Here is a 25,243-nt window from a genome sequence, read left to right as displayed (position 1 = left end):
ATACCTATCAAAGTTCCAAAAGCATAGTTTGAGATTGTAACCTCTTTTAGGTGATAGATATTTATTCGATCAATTATGATTATTCGAATAGAATAATTACGATGTTAGACACATTACAAATTAGATCGTTTACTCGATCATTTAAATTTCTAAGAGCTAATAAAATATCATACCTGATATATTTAATTATTAGTTTCAAAAACCTGACATTACCTTGACAATTTCGATTTATTAAACTAAGACCAAGTCAATTTCCTTGACTATATAGTAGCCCTACATAAGAAGAATTTGCCCTAAATTCACACCATTATCTAGACGTGTGCCTAAGCACCGCCATTACTGGCTTACGTGACACAGGTTTACTCTTCCATAATTAGACTCGATTCATCCGAATTAATACGCGAAATCATTATCGAAAATTCAAACAAAATTAACACTTGAAATTAAGTCATTTTATTGACGTACTCGAAACATTATTATAGAAATAAAAAAGAGAAAAGAAAAAGGATTAATTATAACGCGATCACGTAACACTTCAAAACGTACGTACAATTTAACATTCAAATTACTAATAATACCTACTACCTTAGATAGGACTTACCTAACGTCAGTAAGTTCAACTTTTCCCCACTCTCATCACTTAAGCCCAAGATCATAGAAAAATATGTAGATAGGTTAGTCTACCTAAATAAATTCAGGCAATTAACTTGACCTATGCTACAGGGTCTGGCTGCGTTACCCCAAAGAAAAGTTCGAAAATATATCGAGAAATTGCCATGAAAACGAATAAAATGAAAGAATTTGAAAAAAAAGAAAAAAATTTGGTAAAATTTAATTTGTTTTTTAAGGTCAAAATTATCCAAATACAAAATCTATCAAGGGTTGTCACATTTAAATTTTTGAATTGTGGAACATTATTACTTGAAGAGCAAAAAAAGTGATCATTTAAACAATAGAAAAATAATTTAGGTACTTCGATTTTTTCTCAAAACACTGGGGGACGAGGGGTGGGGGGGGGTATGAAAATTAGAGAGTTGCAACTTCAATTCAGCGCACCTCCCCCCCCCCGCCTAGGAAGTAAGTACAAAAAAGGGCCTGGGCAGCGAATCTTTCTAAATGAGCACATTTTCTAGAACCCCCCCCCCACCCTTGGTCCTCCAAATGATGTTGGTCCCTTTGTATAAGACCCCAAAAATTGAAAAACTTCAAAAAAGATATACAATTTGATGTGTGCATAAATTATTTGATAATTTTTCATCTTCTCATCTGAACAGAATACTTCCAAACAGACCTTTTTTTCACTTCTTTTTTTGAAGCTTGCCAATTCTCGAAAGTGGCGAGTCCGTAATTTTTGTAATCCCCCCCCTCCCTCCCTCCTTCATCCAAAACCTCCAAAAAGAATTGATTTTCGCCTTACTGTTTCAAAAGTTCCCTTTTTATTGTTCCAAAAGTCCTGTTTTTTTGCCAAACTCGCTTATAAGGTTCTGTTTTTTTTCCTGACAAATTTGTCCAAATCAAAGCAGTGTAAAAAAGCGTTAAATTTTTGGAAAAATGGTCAAGAAAAGTGCATTTTTGTCAAAATTTTCAAGTGTTCATTTTTGGTAAAATTGTCAAAAAGGTCAATTTTTCCAAAACATCCAAAAAGTCCTGTTCTTGCCAAAATTGTTTTAAAAAAATCCACTCTTTTTTTTCCAAAATTGTCAAAAAATTCTCGTTGTTGTCAAAATTGCCAGAGAAAGTCAATTTTTGGCGAGTTGACGAAAAGTTGTAATGTTTTTTCATCAACATTCTCAAAAAGTATTTTTTTGATAATATTTTCAAATGGTCATAATTTTTGCTAAAATTGATCAGAAATTTTTGCTTTTCTGCCAAAACGTCCAAAAAGCGTTGATTTTCACGTTGCTTGCATTTTTGTTGCAAAATTTGCCAAACAAAATTCCTGTTCTTTGAAAAATTGCTTTAAAAGCTTCTTTATTTTATCAAACAATTTTAATAACTTACCCAATTTTCACGAAATTTTGCTCAAATTCCAAGATATTTCAACATTAATTTCTGGTCATTTTTAACAGATTTTTTTGTCATTGTTTGCGAATTTTGAAATAGGACATTTTTTGATATTTTAGCATAATTTGAGACTTTTTGGCAGTTTTGAGCGCAGCTTTGGAGAAAATTGGTTTTATTCGTTCTGAACTGGGCCAAACTTTATTCTTAGTCTCATCTCATTCTTCTGTTTTTTGTTTCACTTTTTTTTTTAGAAAAGTGATTGATCGATTTTTTCAAATTTTGGTATTAAATTTCAATAAGTCGAATCAAAAAGTTTCTTCATTTGTTTTTCATTTTAAATTTATTGCAATGGTTTTTGAGCCAAAGGTCAGCTTTTTCACGATCAATTTCATTTGCAGATTCTAAGTTGTGAGAATGATTTTTCATTTTCATTTCGAGGTCTTTCGCTTACTTTTCAGTGTTTGTTTTTAATTCTTTTTTTTGGTGGGGGGGGGGGGGGTTAGTGCCCGTTTTTACTTTGGTTACATTCGTTTCTTGTTTTATTCGTATTTTTTTCCCTTTTTTGTTTTTCATTTCCCGAATTATATGTGCATATTATTATGTTTATGTTAAAATTTCAAAGTTTTGTTTTTCCATTTCAGTTTTCTATGTTCAATTTTGATTCCTTTTCATTTCGAAGGTTTTCAACTCTCGATGTTGTCAACTTTTCGACTCTCTTACTTCGATCGGAGAAAGGAAAAGAAAATGATCTAGTTCGAGCGAAAGGAGGGCGAAAACCTTTGAAAATTTGTAATTCAAGCAGTGAAACCCTACGGTTTTTGGTAATTCTTTGATTTTCCCTGCTCACCTACGCAATTTCTTTCCAGAATTTCCCTTTTTCAACTCTTTTTCAACTCACCCCAAATTTTTCCCCAAAAAATTCCCAACTTATCTGAATTTTTCTGTCGGAAGGAGGACGGGGGGTATGTGCTGAACCCCCTTAACCAAAATTTCATACCCTCAATTTTTTTCGGATCTTTGGCAAATTTTTTTTGTTGAAAAATTTAAAAAATAATACTTTTTATGAAACGAATGGGCGTAAATGCGTAAATCATTCTGAACAAAGTGAACCATAACGTGAATAATTCCTTTAATTCAGATTTTCATACATGAAAAACCACTAGTTTTGAACCATTCTAGAGCTTACCAAAATTTTTACAATTTTTTCAGAAATTTCAAATCACTCCACAAGTGTCAAAAATGTACTTCAGACTCTCTCATTACAAAAAGTTAATGGGGTTTTACTCAAAATATGCATGGTCATGTTGGAAAAAAAAATTGACCATCTCTATTCTCTTTTTTTTCCCCCTGTCAACTCATAAAAAATATCAAAATAATGAGCCCACGTGATTGAAAGAAAAAACATCAAAACTACCACCAGAAAAACTCCCAAAAATTGAGAGAAAATTTTCCACTCGCGTTCGAATTTCGATACAACATCGAGCCGATGTAATACGAACGGAATTAAGAGCTGGTAATTTTTCTCGCAGTTTCGATCTAACATATCACACTATCGGTTATTTTCAATTATTTGCCAGTATATACTCGTATAGCATAAGACGAGAAGAAACACAGCGTACGATGAGCCCTGTTGAGGGTAATTTTTGCTTCTCGCCGCGTCGGGCGCCGTCAAAACTGTACGTACGACGCCCTTAAAAGTTAATTACGATTGGAGCGAAACGCATAGGAGTTAATAAGGGAAAATAATAGGTAAATTTAAAGGCGACTTACTCTATACAGCGATGGCTAATACGTTCCATTCAAGTAAATGTAATTTTCAACGTATTATAAGGGAACGAGGTCATACTTCTTTCGAGAGTTAATAATATGAGAATACAAAGTTACAAACCATTTTAAGTGGTTCTCAACTCGACGCGAATTTTTTTCTCGTTCATGAAACGAACGAGAGAGATGCTCGTGCTTGTGGGTGAAAAAAGTACATATGTATCAGTGTACAAATGTGTTGATACGCGAATACGTCTTCATCTTGCACAATAGGGAGTGCGAGAAGAAAAAAGGGCTTTTGCGCGGTTCTTTTTTCTCCCATGCCATGACTTATGTAGCAGTGTAGCTACGTTTACGAACCACTTACTCGGTAATTTATCCCGTTTCTATAGAATATATCCTTTTTGTTTCTAGATACTCTAATCTGTTGATAAATTTCAAAGGATTAGATAAAGCATTACCGAACGAAGATGTTCATTTTAGGAATTAGGCTTGTATTTTGTGCAAAACTAGCTGCCTCCATTAAGTAAATCTCGCTTAATCTACTGACCCGGCCGCGGCCTTTCCTTCGCTATTATTATAAGACTGTGGTGTGGTGTTGCCGGCGATGGCGATGGGCACAGGGATGGGGATGACTGTGCCAGACTCAACGAAATATTAGAGTATCCTGTGTAGTGTGTAGTGAAATTGCGCTGGCCCTTAAGAAAAAAACTTTTAAACGGTGTGCCATCTCTTTTATGTTGCATATAACACACCTGAGAGCTAGCTCATAAAAAGCCTATTAACCGTGTGTAAAAATTTTATTACAAGTGTGATCTTTTCTACGCTTTTTCCTATATAGCTGGGTGGAAGCGTGCACTTACGAGCTTTGGCTGAGATTTTTTTCTATAGAGATGAATGTGTACCTATCGGTGTATATGTCTTGATGTAGAGTAATGTGTCCAGTATAGGGTGGCTTTTGATTTACAGATTTGGTTCTTTGAGCTTCCACCCTTCTCAAAATTTTTAAGTTTTACGAAAAAATAATTCTAAAAATTACATATGTTCATTGTTGTTGCCCATAATCATTTATATGTATTAAACTTTCTCGTAGAATGAGCTACAGTACGTGGCTCCCATCGAGGGAAGTAATCCTGGACTCCTGAATTGGTAGTGGTGAAGCAAAAAGATAGGTTTGAACGTTGAAACCCTAAAAAGATTCATCAGAAGTTCCCATCAAATGTATTTTTTGCGTAAAATTTACCATATAAAGTCCTACTTTCTTGTCAAAATTGCAAACAAGTCCTAATTATTTTCCCAAAATCATGATTTTTGTCAAAATTTCTTGGTTTTTGTCAGTTTTTAAGAAAATTGCAGTTTTCTTGGAATTTCAAAGAAGTTCTGAGTTTTGGCAGAAATTTGAAACAGTTTCAATTTTTTAGCCAAGGTTTACAAAATCCTGATTTTTTGCCAGAAATTGAAAAAAATTCCTTATTTTAGTCGAGTTTTTGAAAAAAAAAGTCAAGATTTTTTGCCAGAAATTTAAAAGAGCCTCGGTTTTTGCCGGAGTCAAGAAAGTCCTGATTGTTTTTACTTTTTCAGGATTTCAAAGCGTGTTTTTGCCGGAAAGAAAAACTCTCAGTTTTTTCAGCCTGAGTTTGAAAAAAGTCGTAACTTTTTCCAGAAATGCGAAAAAATCATGACTTTTTAATCGGAGATTTTAAGAAATCCTGATTTTCTGTCAGAGATTGTTGAAATTAAGTCCTGATTCATAGCCGAGAAATTTTTTTTGAAAAATCCCAATTTTTTCCAGAATTAGAATATTTTGCTTTTTAAGGGAAAGATTCTAAAAAGTCTTGATTTTTTTGTCAAAAAATTAAAAGTTTCAAGTTTTGGTCAGAAATTCAAAAACTTCTGATTTTTTTCAAGATTTCAGAAAAGTTATGATTTTTGTCAGAAATTGAAGAAAAAGTCTAGATTTTAACCGAGTTTTTAAAAAAGTCAGGATTTTTTGCCAAAAATTCTCAGAGTCGAGACAGTATTTCGAGGCTGCAACATCGGATCAGATCACCATCTCGTTGAAGTAGCCATTAGAGTCAACAACATAGGAAAGACAACTGAATGTAGACAGATGCAGCTCAACATCAATTCATTAAAAGATTCAGTAACAAATTGGCTGTACAAAAGAAGAATGGAAATCATTGAAAAAGACTTACTAATAGAAGAGGATGTAGAAAAGGAGTGGGTATGCCTGAAAACTATTGTATAGAGAGCAGCAGAGGAGGCACTAGGAAAAAGATCAAGTAGCGACAAAACCACAAAAACCTGAAAATCTGGAACGACGAACTATCAAGAGAAGTGAGGGGTCTAGTGTCTATTACGACATGATCCAATTTTGACAAAAATGAGTTAGGCACATCACTGGATAGAGCATTACCAGCCGCATCGACTGGTGTAAACAGAATTTTAAAAAAATAATTTCTTCAGTGTGAGACGGGCCTTCAAAAATAGGGTCTGGTGGCAAAAGTGACATGTTCCATATTTCAAGCAGGCTGTTCGTAGTGATTGAGGTTGCCTTGTGTAAAAGTGACCTCCCTTCACATTTTCACTTTTTCAGATGATAACTGATTGTTTTAAATCAAGTTTCATTTTTTAGAAAAAAAAAAATAAAAAAAATAATTTTTTCAATTTTTTTTTGCTGGAAACGGGAAGGGGGAATGGCCCCTTTTGACCCCCTCTTGGCTAAACGACCAATTTTCAACATCATCGGACCATAAAATGAGGAAAAAAAATTTTCTGGTGGCTAAACTAACATGTTTCAAATTAAAAGTGGTCCCATTTGCCCCCTGGGGGTGGGATTTCAAAAAATTTTTCATGAACCTTCATTAAATACCTAGATCTACAATACTAGCCAAAAAAACGGGAATATTGGGATATTTTTTTGGGAATCAGTTTTTTGTGTTTCCTGAAAAAAGATGCTTTGGGATCATGTCGTAATAGACACTAGACCCCTCAAGTGAAGAGGAAATAAGACCTTTTCTGGAAGTGGATGAGTTCAAAGAATGAACAAGACAAAGGAAGTTACAAAGAACAGTGCCTCAAGACAAAAAAGATGATAGGGGAAACACAACAGGAACAATACAAAAGGTTTGTGGCAAACATGGAGAGGGACACATATAAACTGAAACTGTACAAAATAATCAAAAGAATATTGGAAGATGAGGTACACAAAGCCAACATTGCCCCACCAGACTGTGAAAAAAATGGTTGAATACTATGCGAACCTAAGGAGTGATCCCGACAATGAAATTGAAGTGCCAAACCACGAGGAGAACAAGTATGAGCCATTCTCTTGGGAATAGCTAGATGGAGCCTTGAAAAGCTCCAGAAATGAAAAAGCCCTAGGCAATGATAAATTACCAACAGACTTATTCAAGAATGCCACAATAACCATTAAGAAGAGACTGCTAGCTTTCTACAATAAAATACTATCAGGTGCGACCATACCAGAAGACTTCCCCACTGCAATTATAATACCCATCTTCAAAAAAGGAGACTGAAATGACCCAGGAAACTACCGTGGAATTAGCCTACTAAATGCTGCTTACAAAATACTTGCAAAGATGCTAGCGAGAAGAATCGAGAGCCATACAGAGCCAATAATATTGGAATGCCAAAATGGATTTTGAAAGGGAAGATCATGCATAGATGGAGTATATGCAACAAAGCTGCTGATGGAGAAGAGACTAGAATACAACCTAGAGACCCACATGTGCTTTGTTGATCTGGAGAAGGCGTATGATTTGAGTGCAAAGGAAGAAGTTGTTTGAAATCCTGAGGAAAATCAAAGTGAATGAACCAATAGTACGCCTAATTGAAGAAATATACACGGATAATGCAATAAGAGTAAGATCTGGAAACATGTTGGAAGCAAAGCAGATAGGAAGAGGAGTAAGACAGGGATGTCCAATGTCATGTAGTCTTTTCAACATCTACTTTGATGACATGATTAAAGAATGGCTGAAAACCAAGCCAAAAGGGCTAGACATCAAACAACACCCATGTTGATACCCTGCTGTTTGCTGATGATCAGGTGGTCTTTGCTGACAATGAAGATGACTTGCAGGGAGCAATGTACAACCTTCAGAAAGTAGCTGATAAGTACGGAATGAGAATCTCGTCGTAAAAAACAATGGTGATGGCCTTTGAGGGGAAAGAGCCAATACGCAGTAAAATCGTTGTAAATGGACTGCCAGTGGAACAAGTTAAAAGCTTTAAATATCTCGGATGTGAGCTGTCATATGAAGGAGAAGTTGACGCACAACTTAAGATCAGTAAATTCCTGAGAGTAAGCAGAGCTATAAACCGAGCCATATCTCCAAGAAAAGTCAGAGTCAAAACTCGAATAAGAATCTACAATACGCTGGCAAGACCAATGCTGCTGTATGGAAGTGAAACATGGACAATGAGAAAGGATATAAAAAGCAGAGTAACCGCAGCGGAAATGAGATTCATGCAAGCCACAGCAGGATATACTATATGAGATAGGAAAAGGAACGAAGACATCCTGAAGGAGCTAGGAGCAGAGCCAATAATTAGACAAGTGAAAGATTACAGAAAGAAATGGCGAAAACAAGTTGACAGAATGCCTGATGAACGGTCCCCTCGAAAAGTCAAAGAGTACCCTCCAACTGGCAGGAGGAGTAGATGAAGACCGAAGAAAAGACTTGATGATACATCGGCGAGCAATTCTTCTACATTTTCCCAGACTGTCTGAACAGCTCACTGGGTCAAAGTTCAATGAAGATGATGATGATGATGATTTCATTTTGTCAAAAATTTGAAAAAAGCCCTGATTTTTTATCCATAATTGGAGAATCGTCCTCATTTTTTTTTACAGAAATTCAAAAAAAAGTCGAAATTCTGAAATAGATCTGATTATTTTTCAGAAGTTAAATTTTGATTTTCAAGCGAGATATTCAAAAAACTTCCGATGTGAAAAAGGTCACAGTTTCTTAGCCAACAATTTGGAAAAAGTCCTAATTTTTTCCAGTAATTCGAAAATGTCTTATCAATTTCTGAGTTTAAATCAAATAATGTTGATAGTCTCCCTCCCACCATGCAGGTTGGAAATATTAAAATAACGAGAAATTTGAATCCTTTTGAATAGTCTTTCTTCTGAAAAAACTTCACTCGGTACCCCCGAAACAATGTTGATTTTTTTTTTACATTTTTTTATACTGGACGTGTATCTCTTTGCACTGATTCTCCCAAAGTTGTAAAAAATAAAAATAACAATTTAAAGTCAAAAGGCTTATAAAAACAGGAAATAAATTGGGAGTTTAAGATTTTTGATTTCGGGACCAACCTTGAAATAGAACAATTTAAATTTTTTCTCAGGTGTAAAAACATCGTTTTTGAACATTTAAAATTATTTAACATTTTTGTTTCCAACTCCCCCTTCCAAAATTTGGTCAAAGCACATCTGGCTAATTAGCATGAAAAATGCTGGAAGGGGATGGGGAGGGGTGAAAGGTTGGGAAAATTTCAGTCTCACACCCCCTCTCCCCCCAACGACACATTACCTCAAACAATTCTTTGGCTTGTCAAACAATGCTAATCGTGCCCTCCTCCTCCCAAAAATAATAATAAAATGGTAAAAATAAATAGAGGCTCACAAATATGAAAAAATGTTTGTAACGTTTTGTTGAAAACCTTCCAACCGCATTTTTCAAGAAAAACCTACCCTCTTGAGTAATGGTGAGGACGGGGGGGGGGAGGGTCAATTTCAAAACTTGAAAGTAGCATAATAATTATTAAGAAGTAGAATGATGATGCTTACCATTCGCGTAGAGAAGCTGGAGTCTGTAATGGATTCCATTATTTGTTTTCTGAGGTTCGGTTTCCTACGAGGGGGAAAAAAATCAAAACAATTATTAGAACATCTTCGAACGAAGATTGAACGAATTTTCCTAGGTGGAAATTTGATTTTAAACGTATAGGTATAGAAATACAAATATCAGCACCGGTATCAAAAACCCGGGATAAAAAGAGTAAAAAATTAACCGTCGTACATTAGGTAGGTACATAATAATATACACTATAGTACATATTATATGTGAGCGAGTATATTAGCGTTTATTTTGCGCTATTTCGGTCAGAATGCTAATTTCTCTGACCCCCATGGAACAATCCATTAAGCTGATTGCAGATTAATGTGTCAGATATGAGATTATCCCTGTGAATTATATTATAAGCTCCTTAATTAATATCACGCAGGGGTGATAATATATTAAACGTAACCAGCAGACGGTTACTTGTACATTTTATCAACTGTTATATTTTTCAATGTCGCGTCGCGACGGACCACACCGCTGCACTCGTGCTTTTTTTTCACGTAGGTATCTTCAATATAGGTACCTAATCATTTGCAGGGCTCAGGTATACCTACTTATACTTAATCGATACGGTGTGGATGATTTTTACATACTAATAATTATTCAGTAGGAGATGTAATAGATAATTATCGTGTTAGGTTTACGTACTTGATCTTTTTCGATGAAACCGACGAAAGCTGTTCGTTCGATTTCAATCGGTTGTCCGGAACGATCGTATAGTGCTATCACAAAATGAAAGAAATTCGATTTTCGTAAATTGCTCGGAGGCTGCTTTTCAAAATGAGCTCTTCCTACGCCGATACTGTAAAAATAAACAACGTATTAGATTCGATTGAATTTTATGTAAAAAAATTTCATACGAGATGGTTTTTTTGTGTGGGGTGTTTTCCAAGGTCTGTATTGCTGAGGCCTTGTGATTACATAAATAGATATAAATAAAGACTTATTTCATATTTTCTGAATTCTGTGAGATGAGAGATTAATTATATAAGGGTGCTGTAGAAAGGGAAGGTTAGTAATGGTGGAAAATTCGGTGATCGTAATTTTATTGGCTTCCATTCGAGTGAATTTCTGTTCAAAAAATAAAACAATTTTCTTATCCAGAAAGGGAACAAAATCCCTCAGAAACGTCTCGAGATTGAAATATTTTTTTAATACTAAATTTTTGTGAGATAATTTAAGTGCTGTAGCGAAAGTGACTTTTTGACGAGGTGATGAATTGAAAATCTCTCTCAGGGTGTTCAGGGTCTCTGAAAATCTCATTCATTCTCATTATTTATTTATTGAAACACCGAGGAAAAGTAGGTACATTTTGTCCTTCCTCCACTCAAATTTAGAGAGAGGTTTGAAAATGAGCAAAATTTCCCTAACATTGGAGAATTTTTTGACTAAAAAGTACCTAACTTAGATCAGGAAGGATCGAGTGTCCCAAAAATGTTTAAAAATCAGTGTTTAGTTTCTTTCATTTCTTATCGTTTTGTAGCCCTGTTGATTTTTAAAAATTTTTGTCCCTCAATTTTTAAAATCTTTGAAAACTTGACTCCCTAATTTAAGAATCTTTGATTTACCAATCTCAAAAAAATAGGTACTTGAATTTTAAGCTCAAGAGGGTTGAAATGGACAGCAGAAAGAAGTGCAAATGCTCCCAAATTTTTTCAAAATTCTTCAATGAGCTGAAAAAGTTAACGTGACAACAGAAAGCTTCAAATTTTGGGACATTTCAAACACCTCAACTCATCTCTTAACTCGCTACGAGTTTCCAAAAAATATCTTCACTCGAAGAAGATTTCGTATTTCGATTTTTTGATTTAAAAAAAAAATAATAATAAGGTAATCGAATAAATTTTTACTCTTTTCAAAATTTTTCGAGTTCAAAAATCCTCTTAAATAGACTTTTCGAGGGCTAAATTATTTTCATATGGATCATTTTTTATGTTTGGTTTTGTAGTTGGAGAATTCAGGACGGTACCCCTCCCTCCCTCCTCCTCCAAAAAACAATAAAAATTACTGAAAAAACCAATTGAGCCCTTCTTCCACTCAGTTCGTCTCAAGATCCTTCAATTTTTCAGTTGAAAAAAATCCTAGAGTCATAATTGAATATAATTTGCTTCAAAAAAAGTTCGAGAAGGTGGTTTAAAGTGCTCCTAAATTTTTCAGATATTTTTTGAGTTTCGCAGAATCATTCAAGAGTTGAAAAAGTCGACGTGATGGCAAAAAGTTTGAAATTTTGGGACATTTCAAACTCCTCAACATGTCTCCTAACTAGCTCCGAGTTCCGAAAAATTCCCTCACATTCGACAAATTTCATATTTCGATTTCTTAATTCAAAAAAATAAATAAATAAATAATCAAGACTATAATCAGACAAATTTTCAGTCTCTTCAAACATTTTCGAGCTGAAAAATTCTCTCAAAATGGGCTCCTTGAGGGCCTAAATTATTTTCATAAATGGATCATGTTTCATGTTTAATTTTGGAGCAGCAGAATTCAGGGCAACCCCCTCCCCTCCCCTCCCCTCCTTTCCTCCCCCCAAAAAGACACCAAAAATTACTGAAAAAACCCATTTTAAACATTTTTAAGGCTTTGAGCTTCTCTTCCAATCATTTCGATTCAAGATCTTTCAATTTTTTAGTTGAAAAAATCAATGAGGGTCATTCCACGTCAATTGGACCAAGAAGTGGTAGGTGGGTTCGGCGATTTTTTTGAAATTTTTCCTGTGGAAAGACCTTCCGAAGGGATGACCAATGGCGCAAATCGCAGCCCTCTACTTCATTTTTAACGGCAGCCAGGGGGTGTCAAAGTTTTCAGTGAACCTAAAATATCATCCATTTCAGCAGTGGATTGCTCGATAACCGCGATACCTACAAAAATGGAACTTTTTCCCATAGTTAGAGGTTTTGAAAGGCTTTTTGATGATATCATAAAAATCAGTGTTACCACTTTTTTTCGTACAAAAAATTAGCTCAAAAAGTTTCAAAACGTAATTTTCATATCATTCCGACTCTCAAAAATTCTGAAAAAAATATATTAAGGACAACTGTTCATGCTGAACAACATATTAAAAAATTAGGATGGTAACTTGTAACAAAGTCGATTTAAAAATTTTAAACTTTGCGAAAAAATGCGATTTTTTTATTTAAAACATGAAAAAAAGTTTTGATTGATAAAGTTGACCCATTTGATCCCTATTTTCACGTATCTGTTGGAAAAGTTGAAAAAACCCCTTTCACTCAATAAAATAAATTCATCACAAAAAAATGAAAATTTGAAAAAATTCAATTTTCAATTTCAAACATCAAAAAAAGTTTAAATTTATTCAGTTGTCTTATTTTGACCACTTTCTGACGTATTTCATGAAAAAGTTGATAAAAATCTCACTCACAGCAAAAAAAATGAAATTTGCTTTTTTTTCAATTTTGATTTTTTTGTGATGAGTTAATTTCACCGAGTGAAGGGGTTTTTTCAACTTTTTCAACAGATACGTGAAAATAGGGGTCAAATGGGTCAATTTTACCAATCAAAACTTTTTTTCATGTTTTAAATCGAAAAATCGCATTTTTTCGCAAAGTTTAAATTTTTTTAAATCGACTATGTTACAAGTTACAATCCCAATTTTTTAATATGTTGTTCAGCATGAACAGTTGTCCATAATATATTTTTTTCAGAATTTTTGAGAGTCAGAACGATACGAAAATTACGTTTTGAAACTTTTTGAGCTAATTTTTTGTACGAAAAAAAGTGGCAACACTGATTTTTATGATATCACCAAAAAGCCTTTCAAAACCTCTAACTATGGGAAAAAGTTCCATTTTTGTAGGTATCGCGGTTATCGAGCAATCCACTGCTGAAATGGATGATATTTTAGGTTCATCGAAAACTTTGACACCCCCTGGCTGCCGTTAAAAATGAGCTAGAGGGCTGCGATTTGCGCCATTGGTCATCCCTTCGGAAGGTCTTTCCACAGGAAAAATTTCAAAAAAATCGCCGAACCCACCTACCACTTCTTGGTCCAATTGACGTGGAATGAACCATGAGTAACAATTGAAAAATTACTTTGAAAAAAAAAAAAATTGGAATTCATCTTTTGAGATTTGGCAAACGTGCTGGAAATTAACTAAAGAGATTAAAACTGTATAAGTATATCCTTTGAACTTTGTATCTTTAGTTTTGCCTATTTTTTTTTTCAGTCTTATTTTTAAGCACAGATGACATAAAATTTCAACCATTTTTAGCAAAAGTTTGAAAACACGTGAAAATAATTAATATTTTAAATTGATTATAGGTATACAGGGTGTCCGTATAGAATGAGTGCTCTGAGTGAAAATCAGAAAATGAGACTGGCTATCACTTAAAAAATAAGTAATAATGCTTTAACGATTACTCGAGACCTTTCCTATGTATCTTTCAGAGTGTCAATCACTCCACACGAACAAAAAACAGTTCTTGAAAAATGAAAAAATTCATTTCCTGATTTTCACGTTCTCAACAAATTCCCACCTTTGTTACATTTAAAAAACAACGAATTCGTTTTAATTACGTAAAATATGATAAAATCATCACCCAAAATTTCAAACAGATACTTCCTTGGTATAATTTTACTTTTTCCAAGAAATACCTACAAAGAGGTACAAAAAATTAAACTCGTATTCAAATTCAGAACTAATGAGTTTTTTATCTAAAAAAAAAAAGTGAGAATAAAGAAAACGAAACCATACAGATAAATATCACGTATGAGGTCTTATCTTATGCAAAAAGAACAACCATCAAACAAACAAAAGAAAGAAAGAAAGAAAGAAACGTCTCAACGTCGCAGAGTTAAAATAACGGGATTAGAAATACCCACCTATACCCTCTTGGAGGTATATTTTGCAGTCAGCCAGCATCAGTGTGAATTAGCTTGAGAAAAAAAAATCGAATTCGCGCCGATAGACACATCCTTTTCTCGTCTACGAAAGGTGTAGGAGCTTGGCTGGTGTATATGGACGATGGAGAGAAAAAAAAGAAGGCGAATTTGACATTTATAAATGACCACGTACTAGATTTTGATGTGGTAAATGACAAAAACTAATGAACTGAGAGTGATGTGTTTCGTCATATGTGTGGTTTTTTTTTCGTCTTTTTTGGCGGGAAAATATACGTTTACGTACTCGTACCTTATTCGAAACATGCTGTGTGAGAAATTGCAATTTTTTTAATGTTTCGGAATTTTCGTTCGATGATGTAATATTTTACGATCTCATCGAGAACTTCGCACCCTTTAAAAATATGTTTTTATTTTTTTTCTCGCGTTAAAAAGTCTGATTTCATCCTCGTTACTTGCTTCAGCTATAGAGGCACATTAGAATATAATATTTTGAAAACTCGCCAAACTGTATAACAATAAAGAGGAAACACTTGGTCTCGTTTTGAAAACGCGATGCTTCGAAGACAAAGTACGTACGCGGGGGTCTTGGTAGGCAAAAAACATGCTCGCATTTAGACCCAGCATTTGACTATGGAGTGTATTATGGTGTACCTTGTATACTATACGAGTATTGTAATGTAGCTAAAAGGAGCAGGAAATTTCGCAGTAAATCGCGACCTGCGTTTGATTATTATTAACGCGTTAAACCGACAATAAATACGTGAAACATTTAAACGTAAAGCGTTTATAGGCCTAATATATTCTCATATTTTGACCATGGCAATCTATTTCGAGTGGTTTGGTTCAAAAAGCTAACCCGCGCCGCTCCATTTCCTATACCACGTTATGAAAATAAACCCCAATCGAGAGTCACTTTTCGTGTTTGTTTAAAGCCCCAAAATTGAATTATGACCCTTAATTCGATTAGTTCTACGTATGCTTTTGTACATACGAGTATATAAGGCGGGGGCTAATTCGAATAATACTTGTAATATTGATTGTGTAAACATTATATTTCGAGCTGTTGTGAGTGAACCAGGCGAGTTCTTCTCTTAGGTACCTATAGCCTTGTGCTGATGGTGGAGTTTAGTTGTGTGAAATGGAATTTTTTTTGGGATGATTTTTCGTTGGGTATTATTTTTTATGGTGATTGATGATTGAATATTTGTGAGGTTGGAGTTACTGCTGATTGAGTGAGGATTTTTTTTGGTATGTATTTTGAAATTTTCTATTCGTGGAGATCTTTTGGATGCTCTTTTGCCATTTTTTATGCTCATAGTCCGGCATATGACAATAGGAGTAATTGCACCACCCCCCCCCGATCCTCCGGGACAACTTTTTTCTTAAAGGGGACATCCTAAGGAACATTTTAAAGGAAACTTGCCAAAAAAAGAGTTGGCCTTACTTACAAAATGGCGACCATTTTGATTGACAGGCGAGCCGAAATCGCAGATTTTGCGTTTTAACATAGGACTTGCACGAACTTTTTCAAACTTTACGAAGGTAGATCGAAAGATCATGCAAAAATTTATCACCTGTCAAAATTTCAAGTGCTGAAGTGCGTTTTTCGATTTTTGGTGAATTTTTGAAAATCGAATTTAGACCAAAAATGAGGGAAAAATCAAAATTTTACCAAATTGACCAAGAAAGCTGAAATTTGGGATATACCCTATTTTCGACATGCCAAATCGATTGGAAACGGTTTAAATCCGTTTTGAGCAGTTCTGGAGCCTCCAGCAGATTTTTGAAACTCGAAGTTCCCGTAAAATTCCATCAAATTGGAGTTGTAAAGCTAAAATTTATTCTGAAAACTAATTTCAATACGCTACGAAGTACTGCAGGTGAATTTCAAGTCGTTTTGGAGCCTCCAGCGACTTTTTGAAAATTTCTGATGCCTCCAGCAGATTTTTGAAACTTTAAATTTTCACAAAATTTCATCAAATGGAGATGGAAAGCTGAAATTTACTCTACACTCCAATTTTAACACCCTCTGAAGACAACTTCAGGTGGGTTCAAATCATTTTAGGGCCTCCGGTGACTTTTTCGAAAATTACTGGAGCCTCCAGTAGATTTTTGAAACTTGAAATTTCCACAACATTAATTTATCAAATGGAGTTGGCAAGCTGAAATTTACTTCGCAGACTACATGGTGGTTTCAAATGGTTTTGAAGCTTCCAGCTACTTTTAGGAAATTTCAATTTTCCAAAAAAACGTCATACAACCTTTCAAAAAGTTGCTGGAGGCTCCAAAACGACTTGAAATTCACCAGCAGTCAACTTCGTAGCGTATTGAAATTAGTTTGCAGAATTAATTTGAACTCTCCATCTTGGTTTGATGAAATTTTGGGGAAATTTCAAGTTTCAAAAATGTACTGGAAGCTTCAGTAATTTTCAAAAAAGTCGTTGGAGTGTGATATACTTTATGCCTTGCATGTTTATGCCAGTACTTTACGGGTGCGCTCGAGTGGTAACACTGACTTTGTCTCCCACTGGCAACGCCGGAGGGCGTGGCTTAGTGGAAGTAGCCGAGCCGAAGCGCGAGGTTACAAGGTAAAGACAAGTCAGTAGTGTAGTTGTAGCCGCTCAGTGCAGTAGCTCTTCTAATTGGTTGCAAGTGCTCTATTCGTGGTTAATGTCTGTGAGTTAATTCTCTCTCCGATGCCTGTTTCGGCACACTCGTGTACCCTTCGGGGTGCATTGTTAATGTTATGTTAAAGTGAAGTGTTTGTGTAGTGGTAAAGTGTGCTTATCATGGTTTAACGTCCATGATAAGATCGGTTAACGTGTTAGTTAGATGGTGAAATAATCTATCTCGTTCGTAATCGTGAGGTGGTTTCGTACCCTCCAGGTAAAGTAGGTTAATAATATATCTTAAGTGGTGTATTATTCACTCAACGGTAAAGCTCTAAGTATCCGTGAGCCGATTAGACGTTAGTTAGGAGTAGATTTGAGGCGTAACGCTGAAGATCTAAGCACGTGATAAGTAATACGTGACAACTTACTCATTGCAGGAAGTTGTTATTTATTACATTGTGAAGCTATAGAGGATAGAAAGCACCCACGCCCGCCGAGGCAAATAAATATCACCTTACGTGATATTTCCTATCCATACTACGGTATAGGTGTAGTAATAATCTATATTCCTATACCGTATTAACCTCTATTTATATCTTTACATTGGCGCCCAAACGTGCTTAAATCAGCATAAAGGGATTGCCTAAGTACTGATTTACGTACTTGAAATAGGATCATTGCGTCCTACCTTTGGAAAATCGATTTATTGCAATCGATACCTTCCAATCTTCGAAAAATCTATCTAGAACGATTGAATTTTTCGAAAAGACTTGAAGTAAGGACTCATTGCAGTTCTGAAAAACAAGTGCTGTAAAGTAAAGTTCGGAAACGAAATTTGTGAAAAACTGCCCAGACGAAATCTCTGCATTTCCGAAGGCACGAAGAATAGCAAATTTCAAAGTAAGAATTTCGAAACACAGCTGCAAAGTAAGGTTTTCGATCTTGTTTTTCTATTTGCACGAAGAATAAGAGTTATTTTGTGAAAAACTACAAAGTAAGGTTCCTTAAATTTCGATTGCACGAAGAATAGGTAAATATTTGTGAAAAACCACTCTAGACGTAGGGTGTGAAGAATAGCAAATATTTACTGAAAAACTGCAATCAGGAAATTTATTGAATTCCGAAAAGTACGAAGAATAGCAAAATAATTCTGAAAAACTGTTTATAGAAACACATAAGTGAGAGCTCCGAAACGCAAAACCCCTTTTTATATCTCATTGCAGATATAAAAAACTCGTTTTTATACCCCAAAACAGGTATAGAAACGAAGCAAGTAAATTACCTTAAGAACAAGGTAAATTTATTTGCAACTTACGAGTTAATAAATCGTTGCATTTATTTCTCACACCTTTTTTACATCTCATCGCAGATATAAAAATCGTATTATACCCCAGAACAGGTATAAACGAGATAGATAAATTACTTTCGTTGCAAAGTACATTTATTTTTACCACAAGAGAATATAGATCATTGCATTTATATCTCCGAAAAATAAATCGTTGCATTCATTTTTCCCAAACCCTTTCGTTTTATATAACGTGGTGAAATACTGCATTGCCAGTATCTTTTCCCGTTAAAAATAGAACAAAGGTCTTTGTTCTGAAATCACGTGGTGAAATTCTACATTGCTAGAAATTTTTCCCGCCAGTTTTAGAACAAAGCATGTTTTCTCTGGAGTAACGTGGTGAAATATTGCATCAGCCAATACTTTTCCCGCCCATTTTGGAGAAAACAAGTTTCAAGGACAAAAGGTTGAAATACTGCATTGCCAGTACATTCCAACTGCCTGTCTTTTGGAACAAATAATTCTTCGAAACGAAGTAGATAACGATCGCATTGCCGATTAGTCATCTACTTTCATTTCAAAAGAATTTTTTCAAAAGAAAGAGATAAAGAAATCACATCCGCTGGTTTCTTATCTACTTGCTTCCGAAAACAACAAGATAACAAGCAAGGCGAATTAACCACTGCGTTACCCCACCGCCTCACGCCTGTACTTGTTGGTTAGAGCCGTCTAGACACTGCAGCTGCCAGTTGTTTAAGACATAGCGCTTATCCCACTATTATACACACGTGCGCGCGTTGCCACGAACAGTATAGTAGGCGTGTCTATAGCCACATAGCTGGTTACTGGATACGTATTATCTCGTTCTGCCTTTAGTATACACGTTGCTATATACGAAGAATGACGGGACCTTGTGCTAATACAAGAGCCAAACGATCGTTTCATAATAAACCTGTACCAGTAGCGTGCAAGTGTAAGACGAAGCGCCATAAGCGAGACTGTAAATTATACATACCTCCTTTGGAAATCGTAAGGCGATCTGTTCAAATGAGTGATTTATTACAACCATCTCAAGTGAACAATAACAATATGAGAGATTCAGAACAATCTACTCATAGCAGAGGTGAGGTAGGTACGTCTCAAGGTGACATTACGACACCAACGAGGCTACCTATTCACTCGAAAGTGGTAGCTAGTACATCGCAAGTCAATGCGCTTACGCCGATGCACACACCTACCCCTTCACCTGTGCAAGTCGTAGCAGGGCTATCTCCAGCAAGACCGCTGATACAGATACGTCCCTCTACACCAAATCCTTCATCACCTCAGAATTTACTTCAATCTCTAGAACGAGAACAACCATTTAACGAATTGATTGCCAGAAGCGCATCAAATGAATGGGAAGTAAATTCTCAGGGGTCCGATGCGGCCGTTGGAGACAACTATGAAGGTAAACGTTTACGAAGATTGTCAGACTTAGTTCCTCCTCCGCGGGAACGACGTCAGCTGCGATTGACTGAGATGGGGGAAAATGCCTCTGTGCAACAACTACCTCAGATCAATCCAGGTGAACTCGAAAACAATGATCCAATTAAGCGATTATTCGAGCACACGTGGTCATGGCAAACTTCCGTAAACAAAGAAATGCAAGTTGGATTGAGACTTCATGAAGACAGCATCTCTGCACTCGAAAACGACGTGCAAAACCTCAATGTCAACCAACAGGATACGTCTGAAACGGTTAACATCTGTTCAGACTATCTTATCCGGTTAGACAATAGTTGCAAAAATTGGGCAACGATGCTTCAAAATCATACCAAAACGTATGATGAATGTATCTTGAACAATGCAATGACCGCTCGAACAGCTCTAAAACGAGTTGAAGAAGTAGCTCAAGACCTACGTGATGCTAAGAACAGCATCGCTCAAGGCATGATTCACCATATCGATCAATGCAAAGATATGGCGAGATCTGTGCAAGACCTCCATCAGCGAGGTATTGAGTCCCCTACTCCATCTGCGAGTAGTTCTCAACTCAGAACTCAAGGAAAACTCATGACGGTAGACCCAGTAGCGGTCAAGAACGCTGGAATCTATTTTAACGATGAAAGAAAGTTCCACCCTCATGAGTATATCCGAGAGTTCGAGAAATATTTTGCTCATATGAATGTGGCTGAAGCGCATAAGATATACGCATTCAAAGGACTTGTTCACACTGCTGACATGGAAGCCTGGAATCGCGATGCATCTGAAGCCAACACATTCGAAGAATTGAAAGCTCGATTCTTAGCAAGATATTGGGACCAAAAGTCACAGAATGCTGCTTTGGAATATTGCCAAAAGCGCTACAAAGCAGCAGCTAATCTCAAGGAGATGGCTAAGGATCTCATCAGATGGGCCAGAACGCTCAGTACGATGACTTACGCTATTCCCGAAGTGATTACAAAGAGTCTTACGGAGAAGGTTCCGAATCCGTACAAGTTATTCCTTACTCAGGAAGACAAGTCAATTGAGGCTTTCATTGCAAAGCTAAAACCATTGACTGAGGACGATTCGGATCCCTCTACCAACGTTCCAATCACTATTGGTGATTCGGGCGAAGCAGAAACTGTTCAAAAGCAACAGCCTGCGAAAAAGACTCAAACCTCGACTAATACGTCGAGTACCAACCGGGTCAATACTTGGCCAACAAACCAAACCCATGACACGAGTTTGCCTATGCAATTTCGTATGATGAATCAGTTTGGAGTGCCTAATACGGCAACGTTGCCAAGTAAGAACCAGTTGATGGATCAAATGCTTAGCAAGTGGTTAACTCCGGATCAGAAACGATTACGGATTCCCATTTCGGGCATGCGAGCCAATCAAGGTGGTCAGAATGGAGGTCCAAGGCAACAAACCTCTGATACACCGAAAACGAAAACTGCTCAATTGCAGCAGGCGACCCCAAAACAGCCTAAAACGACTGTCGGAGTTGAACTTCCGGTTATGCACATGGATTTCAACCTCGAAACAGGGGAAGCAATTTTCGTAGACGAGGAGAATGCTGCTATTTCAGCTACAGGTGTATTACAACATGCCCCTTGTAGCCACGAGGTACAGCAGTTACCCACTAGCGACGCAGACGTCATTAGCACGCCAGACGCTAGTCAAGGTCAAATCCCACCAGCGGAAAACGACCAAGACTAGACAATTCTGGAGCGGTGTCTAGTCGGGTAAAAGCTCCTCACGTCAACTCTATCTTCTCAGAATTTATCTGGATAGGTGACGGGATAACAAACTTCCTTAAGCGAGGTGATACTCCGGTGACGGAGAATTTACCCGGCTACCTGCGAGACCAGATAAGTCTGAAAGACATCTTGTTACAGATGAAAAAAACTACATTTCCTAAGAACGGGAAATACATCCTCTCAGCAGGACAATACGAGTTGAATTACCTCAACATCCCATATGCGGCATTTGAGCAAGAATTCAACGAGATTATCGATTATCTCCTCCAGAACGAGGCAGAAATCATAATCATCGTATTCCCTCTCGTCAAACCTTTGGTCAAATCCTATAACGGTGAGATCAAAGAAAAGGGTGTGAAACTACATCGTTTCATTTCCTACCGAGATATTTTCGTTCAGGCCGCCCAGCGCCCGAAGGTTATATTTTGGCGGGAACCTACTTTGAAGTTTCTTATTACAGAAACGACAAAGAACCAGAGAGGGAAAGAATACGAACGTCCCATTGCGGACAAAGATGGATATATCGTTCCAAACTTGCTCAAATTCAAATTTGCAGCACAGTATCAACGATATTTTCCAGCGCTTTCAACCTACCGTGAAATTTATGATTGTGTTTGCAAAAACATAATGAAAATCGTAAACGAATGGCAAGAACGCCAATCACGGAAAGCGGTTGAAGTGCAGAACCGAAATTCCCCAACTAGCGGGATAAAACGGTCAACTGAACCCCAGATCGGTCAGAACATCGATCAGGGTAAAGTGAAAATCCAGAAACTTGATCCCAAAACGGACAAGACTGGTCCAGAAATCGATCCCAAAACAGACGATTCTGGAGTGGAATCTGAGGAAGAGGATAAAACTCCGATTCTCGAGGATTTCGCGATAGACATAGGTGCAATTCCATCTATTACGATGGAGACGATAGACTTTTCTCCAGCTTATTACAGCATGCAGAATGAAAACTATCGAGGTATGTACAAAAGGAAGTACGACCATCCGAACGCTGCATCAGGTCAACTTTCTAAACTTGCAATGCCGGTACCGCCAAAGCGCAAACCGCATTGGAAGGAAGTACTACCCACCTATGGAATTAAAAGTTCAATTTTTATCGCATCTGCCGATGAAATTGAGACCTCCAATAGCGAGGGCAAATGTGACGATTCTCCAGAAACGGAGGAAGAACACATCCAGTTTTTCGATGCTCGCGATGACCTTCCTCTCAAAGCAGACGAATTACATCCGATGGCCGAAAAACAGGTGGTGACTGAAATGACTCGGGACCCTACATGCGTAGTACCGATCAAAATAGGCACCAAAATAGTTGCGATACAATTGGACTCTGGGGCACTACCTAACGTAGTATCCACCAAGGTCATAGCGAGTATCAAAGCTATAGCTCCCGATTGTGTAAGAGAAGTACAGCTTCGACGTACGGTCCATCTTCGCATGGCCAATAACGCGATAGTTACACCTTCCACCACAGTCGCGGAGATCAAATTCTACTTTGGACCAGTCCTAGTACGAATGCCATTCTTTATAATGGACACCCCCGGGTCGACATTTATAATGGGACGCGCATCTATGGACTACCTGAAGATCACACCGTACATCCACGAGCGACGTGCGGGGTGCATCCCAAAGGGAAGAGAGCCATTTTCGATACCTTACTTGAAAAAGGAAGTGTATCAAAATGCGTTATCTTTGTTCAAAGTAGAACACGATAAAAAGTATACTCACGAAATCATTCAGCGTTCCGTGAACTATACTTCTTTCCTTGACTCAGATTCCGTTGCGAATGCTGACCAAGTGAAAGCGCATAAGATTCTACGTACGAATCTATGCAAAGATTTGGATGAAGCTGTACGTGAAGGCAGAATCTCAGACGATCAAGCCCGACGCGGCAAGACGGAGATCTACGAATTTAAGGATATATTTGACCTGAATCCAGGTGAATATAAAGGTCCACCGGTGAACTTTAGCTTCATACCTGGTGACGAGCACCTTAAACCTTTCGTAGGTGAGAAATACAGACCATCAAAAAAGTTGAATCCGGCTTTAACGACGAATCTGTATAAACTTCTCGCTCTGGGAATCGTCAGACCATCCAAATCGGTCCATATTAACACACTTGCTGTTAGGATCAAAAAATCTGGTGATTTACGCATCTGTCTCGCTGCAGACGAGTTAAATCAGTTTTTACAGAACGTAAAAACTGAGCCAGCTACAATTGATAGCGTAATATTTAACGGCGCGAATGATAACTTCTTTTGCACGTTAGATTTTACTGCTGGATTTTGGCAGTTGGTTATAACTGAAGAATCGCGTAAGTACACTGCGTTTATCGTGAATGGTCAAGTTTACGAATTCTGTAGACTACCATACGGACTTAAGATCTCCTCAGGCGAGTTCGTCCACATGATAAACCAGGTAATACCAGATCAAGAAGGAGTATCTAAATTCGTCGATGACGTAAAGATCTCTGGGAATACCTTTGAAGAAACCCTAGAGCGGTTACTCAAAGTATTCAGGCTAATTCGCCAAAATGGATTGAAACTCAATCCAAATAAGACGCATTTCTTTTCGAAACGCGCAGCTCACTTAGGTTTTATCTTAGCTCAGAACAGCATAGAGAAACAAAGTGAGAAGTATGAAAAGCTGCTCAATTTCGAGAAAGCGCATACGAAATCCGGCAAGTTTGAGCTGAAAACATGTAAAGAAGTCTTAGCACTCGTTGGTTTGACTGGACTATATCGCCCTTTCATACCTGAATACATGCAGATCACTGCACCTATTTACGAATTACTGAAAGGTAATCCGGAAAAGGTCACATGGACTGAACACGCTCAAACTGCCTACGAACTTCTCAAAACAGAATTCAAAAAGGATTTCAAATTGTGTCAACCTCCAAAGCAAGGTGATTTATATCTAGACACAAAGCTTTCGTCAGACGCCATGAATGGAGTACTCTATTACATGGACAACGACGAGAAACGCATCATCATGTTCGTCTCATCTTCCTTCAAAGAACATCAGAAAGCCTTCACGCTTTATGATAAGGAGATGATGGCATTGGTGAACTGTGTTAAAAAGCTGCAAATGTGGATAATGGGGAGAAAGGTCCACGTGCGATCCAATCTCGAACCCATTGTTCACGAATACAGAGTCTTATCTCAGACGCACCGGAAGCCAGCAAAGTGGATCGTTTCCCTAAGCGAATTCGATCTACTTTACGACATCAAAAAATCAAACAAAGCTTTGTATGATGTCAAGGCTCCGGAGTTGGAAATCAAGTTTTCAATGGATGACTCATCGATTCCGGTGACCTCCGTTGAACTTGACTACAACGACAAGGGCAGAAATTCTTGGAACGAATCTACGCCCAACAATGGTTTTGTTTCCCAAAACAGAAACGAACCAGATTCTGATTTAATCTCCAGCTGCGAGAATAAGTCAAATGCCGGTACCAATTCTCAGAATTCAAACAATGGGAATGGTTCTCAGAACAGAGCCACCCCATTGAGAATGTGTGCATTCCAGACACGACTTAGGCCCATTGCGGTAAAACTTGTGGAAGCGATAAGCACACAACTCCTTGAACGTCTAGAAAA

At 37.0% G+C, this 25,243-nt stretch overlaps 1 protein-coding gene across 1 annotated transcript in view; it reads right to left on the bottom strand.

Annotated features, from left to right (window-relative positions):
- kn (EBF transcription factor-like knot) overlaps positions 1-25,243 on the bottom strand; it is a 185,976-nt gene that overhangs the window by 138,033 nt on the left and 22,700 nt on the right. The window contains exons 2-3 of the mRNA XM_065354908.1: positions 10,293-10,446; positions 9,590-9,653 (exon numbers count right to left, since the gene is read on the bottom strand). Of these exons, the coding sequence (XP_065210980.1) occupies positions 9,590-9,653; positions 10,293-10,446 (218 nt within the window). The remainder of the gene's footprint in view (positions 1-9,589; positions 9,654-10,292; positions 10,447-25,243) is intronic.

This window comes from Planococcus citri, chromosome 1 (genome assembly GCF_950023065.1).
Source record: "Planococcus citri chromosome 1, ihPlaCitr1.1, whole genome shotgun sequence".
Lineage (NCBI taxonomy): Eukaryota > Metazoa > Arthropoda > Insecta > Hemiptera > Pseudococcidae > Planococcus > Planococcus citri.
The sequence above is the reverse complement of the archived record's forward strand: the minus strand, read 5'-3'. Positions and strand labels throughout refer to the sequence as shown.